This window comes from Carassius carassius, chromosome 17 (assembly GCF_963082965.1).
Source record: "Carassius carassius chromosome 17, fCarCar2.1, whole genome shotgun sequence".
NCBI lineage: Eukaryota > Metazoa > Chordata > Actinopteri > Cypriniformes > Cyprinidae > Carassius > Carassius carassius.
The window spans coordinates 27,536,421-27,548,937 of record NC_081771.1 but is presented as its reverse complement, the minus strand read 5'-3'; the positions used below and the strand labels follow the sequence as shown (position 1 = coordinate 27,548,937).

At 38.0% G+C, this 12,517-nt stretch overlaps 1 protein-coding gene across 3 annotated transcripts; it reads left to right on the top strand.

Annotated features, from left to right (window-relative positions):
- The first annotated feature begins 1,272 nt into the window (after positions 1 to 1,272).
- mpp4b (MAGUK p55 scaffold protein 4b) lies at positions 1,273 to 12,313 on the top strand. Of its 3 annotated transcripts, XM_059571570.1 has the most exons (22): positions 1,273 to 1,493; positions 2,657 to 2,782; positions 2,948 to 3,069; positions 3,153 to 3,230; positions 3,782 to 3,865; positions 4,132 to 4,263; positions 6,171 to 6,252; positions 6,365 to 6,450; positions 7,094 to 7,165; positions 7,517 to 7,713; positions 7,891 to 7,949; positions 8,058 to 8,075; positions 8,771 to 8,812; positions 8,907 to 8,927; positions 9,160 to 9,174; positions 9,324 to 9,365; positions 10,036 to 10,215; positions 10,294 to 10,374; positions 10,485 to 10,578; positions 10,712 to 10,820; positions 11,672 to 11,806; positions 11,909 to 12,313. In XM_059571570.1, exons 2-22 carry the CDS (start codon positions 2,725 to 2,727, stop codon positions 12,098 to 12,100), a joined length of 1,899 nt encoding a protein of 632 aa, XP_059427553.1. In that variant the 5' UTR covers positions 1,273 to 1,493; positions 2,657 to 2,724; the 3' UTR covers positions 12,101 to 12,313. The 3 variants fall into 3 exon arrangements, 2 of the variants coding, with proteins under 2 accessions (XP_059427553.1, XP_059427554.1); XM_059571571.1 differs by lacking the exon at positions 8,771 to 8,812; XR_009438152.1 differs by lacking the exons at positions 6,365 to 6,450; positions 7,094 to 7,165; positions 7,517 to 7,713; ... (10 more) ...; positions 11,672 to 11,806; positions 11,909 to 12,313 and adding exons at positions 4,564 to 4,834; positions 5,009 to 5,863 and having other exon boundaries at positions 6,171 to 6,250.
- Positions 12,314 to 12,517: the final 204 nt, after the last annotated feature.

Here is a 12,517-nt window from a genome sequence, read left to right as displayed (position 1 = left end):
TGGTCATCTTCAGTATTTTATTAGGCCTTTATTACAACAACAAACACAACAAAAACTGTTTTCCAATACTTTATTGGTTGAACAAGTCAAAAAGTTTTCTCGCAAATTAATTTTGCAAATCATTTGGTGATAGGGTCAATGGGTTTTAGATCACATTAAAGTGGCATTTATATTGGTATATTTCCACTGTCAAGCTGGCAAAAACATGTTTACCAGCGACTGTTGAACCCTTCCAATGACATTTGTTTTTGCAAAAATAATTACAGTCATGCTTCATTTGCATAATAGCAATTGTATAATAGCTTCTAGTTGCAAACTAGCAAATATTTTGATTGGACACTTGACCATTGATGTCGACAACAAATGAAGAAGCAATGGTACTGTAAGTGTTTCTTCTTTCTCATAAAAGTTCATAAACCTAATTATTTGCCATCCTATGCCTGATTAAATGGTTTGTAGCATTTTAATATTTGCATTTATTATTTGCAGGCCTGTTAGAATGGAAAAATATGTTACACATTTTTGAACAACTCCAAGAAAATGTTTCCCATTAGACTCAAATTAAACTTGCTCTCAGTGAACTTTGAACCAGTTATCCTCCTTCCACACAACATGCTTCTCAACAAAGCTTCTCAGCAGAGCTTAGCCTTTTGAATCTTTTTGCTGATGAGGGTCTTGGTCACTGCAGAGTGCAATTTCACTCCAATATTTCTTAAACAGGCCGAGAGAGATCCCTACCTTGTTCAGTGATGAACTGGCAAGCAATTCCAGCTGCAGTGCTGAACCGATTCCCCCTTAAGGGTCTCCACATTATCCTGTCCTCTCATGGGCAGTGTGATCAAAATAAAAAAACAAGTGTGACTGTGTCATTCGCTCCTGTTTTAATTAAGAGGATTACATCCCACGTATGTGTGCGCATGTGATGCAGAATGTATTCAGTTTGGGATCATCAGATGTTTAATGTGTGTGAGTGGGTCAGAGAGAGAGGTGTTCTCTATCTTCTACAGTGAGGAATGATTAAATCTTAATCACAGAGTGAGTGTGATCAGTGAGAATCACTGATTTCATGTGTTGTGTGTAATTACGTGATGTGTTGAATCAATAACTGAAAGCCTAAAGGAGTTTTGTGATAGAATGATATTTGAAAGAATGTTTAAGGACATTCACTCACAGACACATCCTGACTCACTCTCCAATCCCTCCCTTCCTAATTTCCTCCTTCACGTTCCTACACACTCTCTCTCCCCGGCTGACTCATTTGCTTGCAAGGGATTAAGCAGGATAGAGAGGGATTACACTTCTGTTTTCCAAGAGGACTTTTCGGTGCTCTGCTATGGAATACTATTTGTGTGATTCCTGTGTTTATACCATCACATCTGAGTAATTTAAAACTGGCCATCATCATGCAAACCCTCTTTAGAAGCTCTTCAGTTTTTAAATTCTATACTGGGATCTAAACAGAGAAGACAAACGGAACTTGAGGGAAGAGGGAGGTGAGTGAACAGGATTTGCTACTTAAGTATCTGTCTGGATGTGGGTTTGTGGTTCTTGCTTCCAAGACTTATCTACGAGGGAGCTCCCTGTGCGACAAATGTAGTATGCTGTTTATTTACAGTAATTATGAACCCTTCCTTGTGTGAGTTCCTGGGATTCTCCAGTTGGATTCAGCATTGTTACATGTAAATTCTAGACCTGCAATCAATCAGATTTGGTTATGTAAATGGACTCAAACTCAGAAACACTGAGGTAAAACCATTTTTAAAAGGACAGTAACTCTCAGAAAGAAATTTTTTAAATATGACGTGAAGTGTTTTATATCACACCCATTTAGGCATAAAGTCTGTAATTTAGGTGTGCCTCTCTTGTTCAAAAGATATGAAAACTAACATCCAGTATTCACCTGTATTCTCCAGTATTCCAATATCCAATATTTACCTGCAGTGTTCATAACAAATCATGTATATTGAAACATGCTCTTTCATCTGTTATTGTTAAGTAGCTTATTGTTAAGTAGCATTTTTAAAATCCAAAGCCACTCCGGATGCAGTTATTACCATAGATCGTTTAGCTCAAGGTCAAAATTGTGACAAGGGCATTTGTGGACCACCTCCATTCTGGGATTTATGGATTTAACCAAAGACCTCTAGGTTATCAGCCCTTAGTCTTTAACCAGTTCGTTTTCTTTAATTTGCAAATGTGTCATTCACATGTTTATCCAAAATAACATATTATACGCTAAGAACAATGATAGTCCCTATGGACCAATGATCCTTGGAGTTTTTACCTTCAAGCTTTTGGTTACTAGCCAGGATCTCTACCAGTGTTATTTGTCGGTAAAGGTTTTAATTGCATATCCAAATCATAATGTCTCATATATTAACCACTAAAGTAGGGTAAGCCTGGAAATATTAATTGTATTCACAACTATAAAAAGTTCTAGAATGCACTTCCCAAAAGCCTCGTAAGACTAAGTAGATCATAGAGATCATCAGTTCCAATGGTTCAACGGTACTTAGGCTTATGGTGCTTTTGTGTAAAACGGCTCTTGTTAGAACATCTTATACACACCAGTGAAGATTATGTAACCGCACAAAACATAAAAATAGCAGGCCACAACTGATCAGCAATTATTGAATTCATATGCTTATTCCTGCAGCTGTATATGAGGAGGGTCAGTGCATAGTTTTTTCAACTCCTGAACCCCAAAACACCCCACGATTGACAATGAGAACAGACGTGGAGACTGATCCTGGGTCAGCTCCACTGGAGATGGGAGACAAAGGTATGATGCTGCATGTAGCTAATTTTGGAAGCTGTCGGTTTAATTAGTTTATCTCTGATATATAACAGCATGCTTATATTATCACTGTTGTAGCTGCCGAAGAAGTCAGTGAGCATCACATATAACCAACGGGAGTTCTGAAGTAGCTTGCATTACATGTTTCAGGCCTGACACAGATCTTGGCTCATGTGATTGCTGAAGTAAGGAGCTCTGTCAATAAAGATATAAATGGAGCTGAACTGTTGTACAGTCTCCTCAATGCCCCCTGGTTGCAGTCCCTACTAAAGGTAGAGTTCATCCTACATACACCTACTAACAGTCAGGGTTCATCTCCTCCAGTAAGGTTTCATCTTCTGTTTTTTCTCTGCAGGTGTATGAATGTCTACAGAGGCACCTAAAGGGTCCAGCTAGGCCATATCTTTCCTATTCCTCTGGACTTTCTCTACAGGTCAGCTTCATTCTCACTGTCCTTAATTTTTGCCATTGTTTGTGCCACTCATACCTTGTAGTATCAGTTCATAACTCATTGTTGGAGTTCAAAATATGACCTTTAAAGCTTGATCTCTTGGTGTGTCTGAGGTCTTGCAGGCATTGCAGATTATACCATTCAGAGTCTTGGATTTAAGAACCTCTTGACACCACAGGAATGTGACATTCTAGCTCTGTGACTTTGGGTTTAGATTTTAGCCTGAATCTGGGGCTTATGAGCTCTAGTGTTGGCCTTGGTCTTGGTCTGGTTTGAATCCAGGTCTTAGAAAAGGGATGGGTCGCTTCGACCCTCAAGATCCACTGTCAATCTAATCTAACCAAAGTCTCAGGATGACTTGAAAATTAGAAGCAGGTGTGATTGATTAGGATTGGAGCTAAACTACAAGACAATATCTCTCAAATTACAGATTTGCCACCCCTGTCTTAGAGGTCTTGGTCTTTTCTCCAAATTTGTGTACCAATGCATTATCATTTCCTAAGTTTTTTTAACTCTTGTTTTGTGCTCTCTAGATTCTGTCTGATTTGCTAGCAGTCCAAAACCCCTCAAATGAAGCTCGAGAACTGTATGCCCTCCTTAGTCATCCCCACCTACAGGTGAGCATTATTTCAATAAATACATGGTGTTTTGAGGGTCATTTTCTTAGCCATTACCCTCTTCATTAAATAACCTTTCTAAAGTCTAAGGCCAGACATTTTTGTAGTGTTTCAGGGGAGACATTATGGGCCAGTAAATGCTGATAAACACTGTTGTTGTGCCTTTTAACTAGAAGTTTTTAAAGTTGACCACTTACAGTATTCAATTAGTTGTTTGGAATGTGTTGTTGACCACAGAAATACCAGAAACCACATGTATTTTTCAGGCTCTTCTCTCGGCTCATGACACAGTAAGTTTGAGGGACTATGAGCCAGATCTGCCACCGCTGCCTAAAGACCTGCCTGAAGACGAGGAAGCCATGAGGATTGTTTGCTTGGTCAAAAACAATCAACCTCTGGTGAGCATGACCAGTAAAAGGAGTGGCAGGCAAATCTAGGGCTTGCTTTTACTAACCTGTGATTTATTTTTGACTCTTTCAATGTACATTACTGAAGCCTGTCTTTTAGATCAGCATAGCAACAAGGTTCAGTTCTAAAGAATGGTTAAAAACTTTGTTGCTTAGGAAGAGTTTTAGACATGAGGTTTTTCCTCCTATGTTTTAAATTGTTATTTTTTTAAGTTCACCAATAGCTGATCTGATCAAGTGTTCTAGTAAAAGTGTTTTTGGTAACTCTGAGCTGTGTGTTGTCATGGATAGACCGGAGCTGATAAAGAGTTTCAAAGCCACTGGGACACTTTAAGGCATGCAACCCAATGTGGACTATTCTCAGCTGGGAGACGTCTGGCTGGAGGCTTAGATGCTGTGTTGGATGGTCCCACATCCACCAAGACTCCTGCGTCACCAAGCGTTGTTGCTCCCAGCACTGTACACTGCTGCAACTCTTTTGGCAGTTGCCCCCAGAACAAAACATTATGGAAACAGAGCCTCAGTTCCTCCACTCCTTGTGCCTGTAGCTCTGTTGTGACTGGTAAGGACCAAAACTCTGTATTTGGAGGTTCCCATTATTACATTCATCAAGATTTGCGACTTATATGCCTCTGCTGAAAGCATTATCTAATTAGTGTTCTTTGTCTTCTTGTCTTCATCCATTTCACCATTCATTTCTCATTCTTTCTCTGAAACAATTTGATTGACAATTCAGACAGTAGAGATGAGAGTGATTGCAGTTCTGTGCTACATACATTTTCCCAACCGTCCCCATGGATTTCCTCATCATCTTCCTGCTTTCATGCTTCAAATCCTTCTCCAAAACATTCTAGAACCACCCCTTACACCCGTACTGCTCCCCCAAGCCCAATGCACTGTCATCGGGTAAGGGAGACCATCACATGCTCCCATACAAGGCTGGCAAAAGAGGAAGGTCTGAATGAATTGCAGAATACATTGCAGCAGGCCACCAGCTGCATGAAGCGCAGTTCTGACAACGTACACCTGCTTGGTGAGAGGATTGCCACAGCTACCGAACGCATCTCTGAGAGCATGCAGGAGAATTCTCAGGCTTTGACGATGCTAACGCATGTAGTAGAGAGGCTTCAGGAGCTAGTATCCACAAGCAACACAACGTCGGAATCACCACATGGCACAGAGACTGCAAGTAGAGTGGTAAATCGGATGGGTAGCAGATCGCTCAGTGTTCCCAACAGTCCAGCTATTGCCTCATCCTCTCGCTTTTCTCATTGTCCTTCTGACTCCTCTTCCTCTTCTTCTTCATCTGCAATAACTTTGCTGGAGAAGCCAGTGCTATCAAAGGGAAAATCTTTTAATGCCAAAACAAATCCATCACCATCTTCTCAAAGGAGACAGGTTGATGTACAACACCGGATGACCAATGGCTCCTTGACATCCAGTCCTGCCCAAGAGCGCAAAGTGAATAGCAGCACATTTAGATGTTTCTTTAGCCAGAAGAACAAGAAAAACAAGAAAAAGGAATAAGGCCACTTCCACGTTTCCACGGTTATGAACATCCTTTCATATTCTTGCTGTCTCAAGCATGCAGGTCATTCAGATCTCTAATATGTGTGTGTTCATTGTGATATTTGGAGTGTTTTTTTTATTTTTAATTAGTCCTTCTCATTGGTTTAATATATCTATGACTGTTCATTCTCATATCATCATTTCTCTTCAGTATTTGATTATTCTTTAGATTTTTTCATGTAACATTGCAGTTCAGTTTGTCATTAAATATTGTTCCTGGCATGCCGCTTCCATCAGATGTTTGATCAATGCATATTTTATGCTTGATTCATATCGAATGAAGCCTTGTAGATATTTTGGATTGATGTCTGCTTTCTTCTAACATATAGGGAGCAACAATCAGGAGAGATGATGTGACAGGAGAAATATACATTGCTCGTGTTATACATGGAGGACTGGCTGACCGCAGTGGTGAGGGTTGCCTGGCTGTACTTTTTTTCGGAATCCCTACTCTCTATTTTTGTATATTAGTGTTACATGTCTCATGGAGTCCTGTTTCTTGTCTGTGTGCTTGTTGTTGAAGGTCTCTTGCATGCTGGAGACAGACTGGTGGAGGTAAATGGCCATCCTGTATTTGGACTGGAACCAGCACAGATTATAAAAATTCTGGTTAGTACATATACAGTATAATCTCATATAATATGTTGGTCCACAGCATGGTATTCTGTTACACTTGTGTGCTTCATTCCCATCCGTGTCATGGCACCAGCGTCAAGTCAAGTTGTCTTTATAGATTTAGATTGATCTGCTTTATTTGTCAACAATTGAAACCAATTCAATTCACCTAAGCAGTTCTACAAAAGGCAGCAATGTCATTAGCCAGTTCAGTGTCGATTGAATTCAGTTCAATACCAATGTCACTGTTGCAATACTGTATGTGCTGTAAAGTACCTCTACAGAAAACAATAGTGCCATAATTTTTCTACGGCAAGGGATCCCAAACCATGGATCTGCTGTACCACAAAAAACTTCTATAAAAAAGAACCGTATATTCCCACCAGTCCAGCTAATGCCTTATCCACTCTCTTTTTTTAATTTGTCCTTTCATGGTTCTCTTCCCCCTCTTCTTCTTAATCTGCCATTAATGTGCTAGAGCAACTATCAAGGTACAGCAAGGTATCCTAAACCGAGGATCTGTTGTACCAAACAACAACTATTACCATTTCATTTAACGGGGAATCTGTGATCAACAAGTAAATAATGATAAATCAACAATATTCATTCATTTTTGTGTCTTAATTTCCTACCATAGGCTCACTCCCATGGAACCATAATGTTTAAGGTGGTTCCCATCACTGACAGGCCAGTCAACAACCAAACCATGGTGAGCTGACAAACATCAGCACTATATCTTAGTCAATATACTAGTCTAGATCTGTCTGAAAAAATAAAAGTGCATCCAGTTCCCTGAATTAAACAGTATATTTGGCTCACTGTGAGTTTTCAAAAAAGCAGGAGAACCAACTATTAAAACAATGACACACACTATATTATTTTCCCCAAATGTGCAGCACATTTGCTTTGACCCTCAATTTGCAGTGTGACTATTGTTCCAGAACTGAAATCAGCTTAACATCTTTATCTTTAATAATTATTTGCAATATATATTACATGCAGTGAGATCATGTCATTGGCATACTACTGAGGTTTTTAATGGCTTTGCTCTCCTCACAAGCTATATGTGCGTGCCACGGTGGACTACAATCCCCATGTGGACCCTTCCATTCCCTGCGCAGATGCCGGCATGGCGTTCAGGAAGGGAGATATCCTGGAGATTGTGGATCAGTCAGACACTCTCTGGTGGCAGGCTGTAAAACTACCCAGTATCTCTGCCTGCGCTGGCCTCATTCCGTCCACCAGCTTGCTGAAAAGGTCAGTTCTAAGTAGTCAGGGGTTAAAGGTCAGTGACAGAATAATTACACATCTGCATAGGCTGTGTGATGATGTGATGAGATTTGGCAGCTGAATTGAATGTGATGTGAGATTATGCTGATAATCACTGCCGGCCCCAATTTTAAAACCCAAATGTGACTGTGTGCGCATTTGTAGGAAGCAAAAAGAGTCATGGTGGTCTCAGCCTTATCATCCTCACACTTGTGTCAAAACCTGTGAGTAAACATTATATGCTGTTATTGTTTTATATTTGCATTTACTCGATATGATGTTAGTTCAACTGTTTTGTACTGGCTGTCTTTTGTTTTCATGCCAACCTGCAGTGAGCACAGTTGATGAAGGTGAGCATTTAGTCCAGTCTAGAAATACACTGAACTGTAGGTTACAGTGCTCACACTGCCCACCGATATAGACTTACAAGAAGTTTAGCTGGAGTGTGGGTGCAGAAAATATCGTAAAAACATACCCTTTTTAAAAATAATTATTATAGTTTGTAACATTGTAACTATCTATCAGCAAAGTCTGTTGCATTATAGGCTGGAAAATATTGGTGTGATCTAGCCATCCAATATATCTTTTGTGGTTCATGCAAGTTCCATACACAGTAACATGAACATACACATCTCTTTATATATTCATTAAACCCAGCTAATTTACTACACTACAGTTCAAACGATAGGAGTTGGTAAGATTTGATTTCGAAAGAAGTAATGTATTTGAAAAATGTCTGTTATGCTTATCAAGGCTGCGTTTATTTATTGTATCAAAATACGGTAAAAAGTAACAGATATACTGTAAAATATTATTACAATTTAAAATAAGTGTTTTTTTATTTAGATTGTTGTATGTGATTTATGATGCTAAGATGAATTTTCAGCATCGTTACACCAGTCTTCAGTGTCACATGACTCATCAATGTAAAAAAAAAAGTAGGGCTGCTTAATATTTTTGTGCAAACACTGCTTGTGCATGCAGTGAGTAAAAGACCTTAGTCTCTGATATCTTTAATTTCCCCCCCACTTTTTCATTCTTACAGAAGATGACATGATTGCCATAGATGAAAAATGTGTAGAAGCAGGTATTTTCTTGTCTGATTGAAATGAGTATTAAAACTGTAGTTATATAATGCTTGTTATACTTATACATATGTGTTTTTGTTTCCTAATGTGCAGATGAGGAGGCATTTGAATCTGGTAGGTAAGTCCTGAATATATCAGGAGAAACGTTACTGAATTCAGATTTAGGGTCAATGTTTCCACCAAGAGAACTTCCCCCTGACCTGAACTATAGAAACAACTACATTTGTTAAGAAATATTATGGTATTAAAGATGAAGTATGTTTACTGATTTTCGAGTGCAGCTGTAAATGTAAATAAATTGCCTCTGATAACTTCTGTTCCTGTTTCCTTCATGATGATTCATCAGAAGAGCTAAAGGATGGTGAGTGTATAGAACTCATTACTGTAGAAATCATAAAGTTTCATATTAATTGCTGTTGCTGATTTGATTTGATTTTTATTTCATTGGGTCATTGATAATTATTCTGTTTGTTAATTGATGCATTAACTGTGTCCTGTGTTGTGTTTCAGAGGAGAGTGAATTCAGCACCAATATTGAAGGGGTTTACCTGTGTGAGTGACTCTCAGATATATGACCCTGGAGCACAAAACCGTCGCTGGGGTATATTTGTAGCAATAGCCAAAAAAAAAAAACATTGTATGGGTCAAAATTATTGATTTTTCTTTTATGCCAAAAATCAATGTTCCATGAAGATATTTTGTACATTTCCTACCATAAATATATTAAAACTTAATTTGTTATTAGTAATATGCATTGCTAAGAATTCATTTGGACAACTTTAAAGATGATTTTTTTCAGTATTTGGATTTTTTTGCACCTTCAGATTCCAGATATTCAAATAGTAGTATCTTGGCCAAATATTGTCCTATCCTAACAAACCATACATCAATGGAAAGATTATTCATTCAGCTTTCAGATGATTATAAATCTCAATTTCGAAAAATGTACCCTTATGACTGGTTTTGTGGTCCATGGTCACAAATGGTTCACAGCATCCAAACACTGACTAGATAAAGGCAACTTTGGTTGGTTTTGGTTTAGCTAAATGTTAGTTTGGTTGTAAAATCATGATTACATATTACATGCTTTGATTATATTACATTAAAAAAATAAATACAACATTATCCACTTATAAACTTTTCTGGTTCTATAACATCATATTATTCTTTGCATTTATGATTGTGCTTTTATTCTGTGTACACCTTATTCTGTCCATGCCAGCTGGTTTTCGAAGAAGTCTGCGTCTCTGTCGCCAACGGAGAGGTCAGGCATTTGGAACGTCCCAGTTCTGCACCCTACGCTGTCCCACAAGCTGTTACAGTTCACTGGCCAACCTTTATGAGGAGGTGGTGCGGTACCAGCACCATCCAGAGCACCCACACCGCCTCATAGCTCTACTGGGTGAGTGTGAGCAAAATACACATATTACCTTGTAGATCTTGTACAACTTACAGTAGCTGTATGTTCTGAAACTGTCAGGTCCTTCTGGGGTCGGGGTAAATGAGCTACGCAGGAGGTTAATTGAGATCAACCCCAAGGTCTACCAAGGAGCCGTTCCCCGTGAGATTCATTCTTCAAATATGACTTTGTGTGATATAACTGTACATATGTAAAAGTGTACACGCATGGTTTGAATTTGAGAGTTGAAGATGATTCTCATTTTCCCTTAGATACCACAAGGCCACCCAAATGCCATGAGGAATCTGGCAGAGAATATCACTTTGTCAGCCGAGAGCAGTTTGACACCATGGTCTGCAATCACAGGTGGTCTAAATATACTCAGCTGTGCATAAACAGATTATGTTTCCAGATTTACTATGTTTTTGGTTGGACTGTAATCTTTCTATTGTTTTGTAATCTTAAGTAGGCCTGTGACCCTTTTCTCTTTCTTCCTCAGGTTTATTGAGTTTGGGGAGTTGAGAGGTCATCTTTATGGCACTAGTGTGGATGCGGTTAAAGATGTTTTGGCGAGTGGGAAGATCTGTGTGATTGACATTGAGCCATATGTGAGTTTCTCTTAGAAATATATTCATCTGTTGTTATTAGTGGCGCTTGCTAAGGTTTATTATTAATATTTTTGGGTTAGGAACAACCCCTTAACTCGTGTTCAGATCTGTTGAAGAGAAGATCATTATTTTAGTGTTATTAATATAGATTAGATTAGATTCAACTTTATTGTTATTGCATATGTAAGGTACAAGGCAATGAAATGCAGTTAGCATCTAGCCAGAAGTGCAATAAGAATTAAGTACAGGATATACGGTGTCTACAATATGTTATAGATATACTATCTATATACTATTTTTAGTTATTGTTAACGAAAAATCAAACTATTAAAAACATTTTTATTATTTGAAATAAAGCTAAAATTAAGTGTAAAATATTACGAAGATGAAAATGTAAACTGAACAAAAGAAATCCTGCCATGGGAACTTACTGAAATAAGTAAGTAATAATTAAAAACAAAAGCTGAACAAATTTAACTTTTCTGTGTGCTTTTGCCATTTTCATCATTTTCTTATCATTATGTTACATATGTAAATATTATACTTTTTTGGTTTAATTCATTTTTATTTCAGTTTTAGTTTTTATTTCCAGTTTATTTCCAATTTTATTGCTTCAACTTAGTTGCCCAGTTCATTTCTAATTTTCCATCTAATATTTATACTTTATTTGATTTCAGCTTTATTTTTAGTAAACAAACATGTTACAATCATTTTAATTTTAATAAACAATAATAACCCTGGAAGAGAATAGTGCTATTATTATAAACAATAATTGTTTAATAAGAAAAATTGTCGTCTCTTCTGAATTACACCTGACTTGTTCTGATGCTTTCTATGTTCTTGATCTCCAGGCATTAGAGTCAGTGAGAACTGCGGAACTGAGGGCGTATGTAATCTTTATAAAGCCTCCTACTGTTGAGCAGATGAAACGCACACGAATTAATTCACATATCATCACAAATTACTGTACCAGCCGACCTTTTAAGGTGAGCTTGCATCTTTACCTATGTCCACTCAAATTTTTTTTTACCTTTCAATTTATGGTTAGTGTCTTAATTAATCTCTGTGTTTTCTCTCTCTTGAGACAGGATGAAGATTTTCAGGAGATAGAAGATGCAGGACGCAATATGGAACAGCATTACTGTCAATACTTTGATCATGTGATAGTAAACGATGGCCTGCAGGCTGCTTGTGTGCAGCTGCTGACCACAGTGAGGAGAGCTCAGGATGAACCGCAGTGGGTACCGGCTGCATGGATCAGACCAACTGACCAGTCTTAATTTGAAGAGCTCAGGGATACTATAGGAGAGTGGATGGGCATGAATATGCAATTAAACTTTCGTTTCACCTTTTTTTGGGTGAGAATAGTGTGTTTTGTCTGTAAAATGATAGTGTGAATGCAAAATATGTTTACATTTTTTTCAGATGTCAATCTTTTGTTCGCCCTTGTGAAAAAATAAATAAAACCTAAACAGTTATTAAGCTCTACAAAAGAGATTTGGTATTTTTGAGCACTCTTAATCCATTTTAAACTGTTTTTGATTGTGAAGATTTTCAGGTCTGGACTGACGAGGTGTTAATCATAAGAACAGAACTAACGTCACTTGAGTCGATGTGTTTATGGATCAGTGGTATTTCCATCTGAAATTGAAGAAATGCAACTTTCCAAACCTAATGTTATGCACATGGCATTTTAA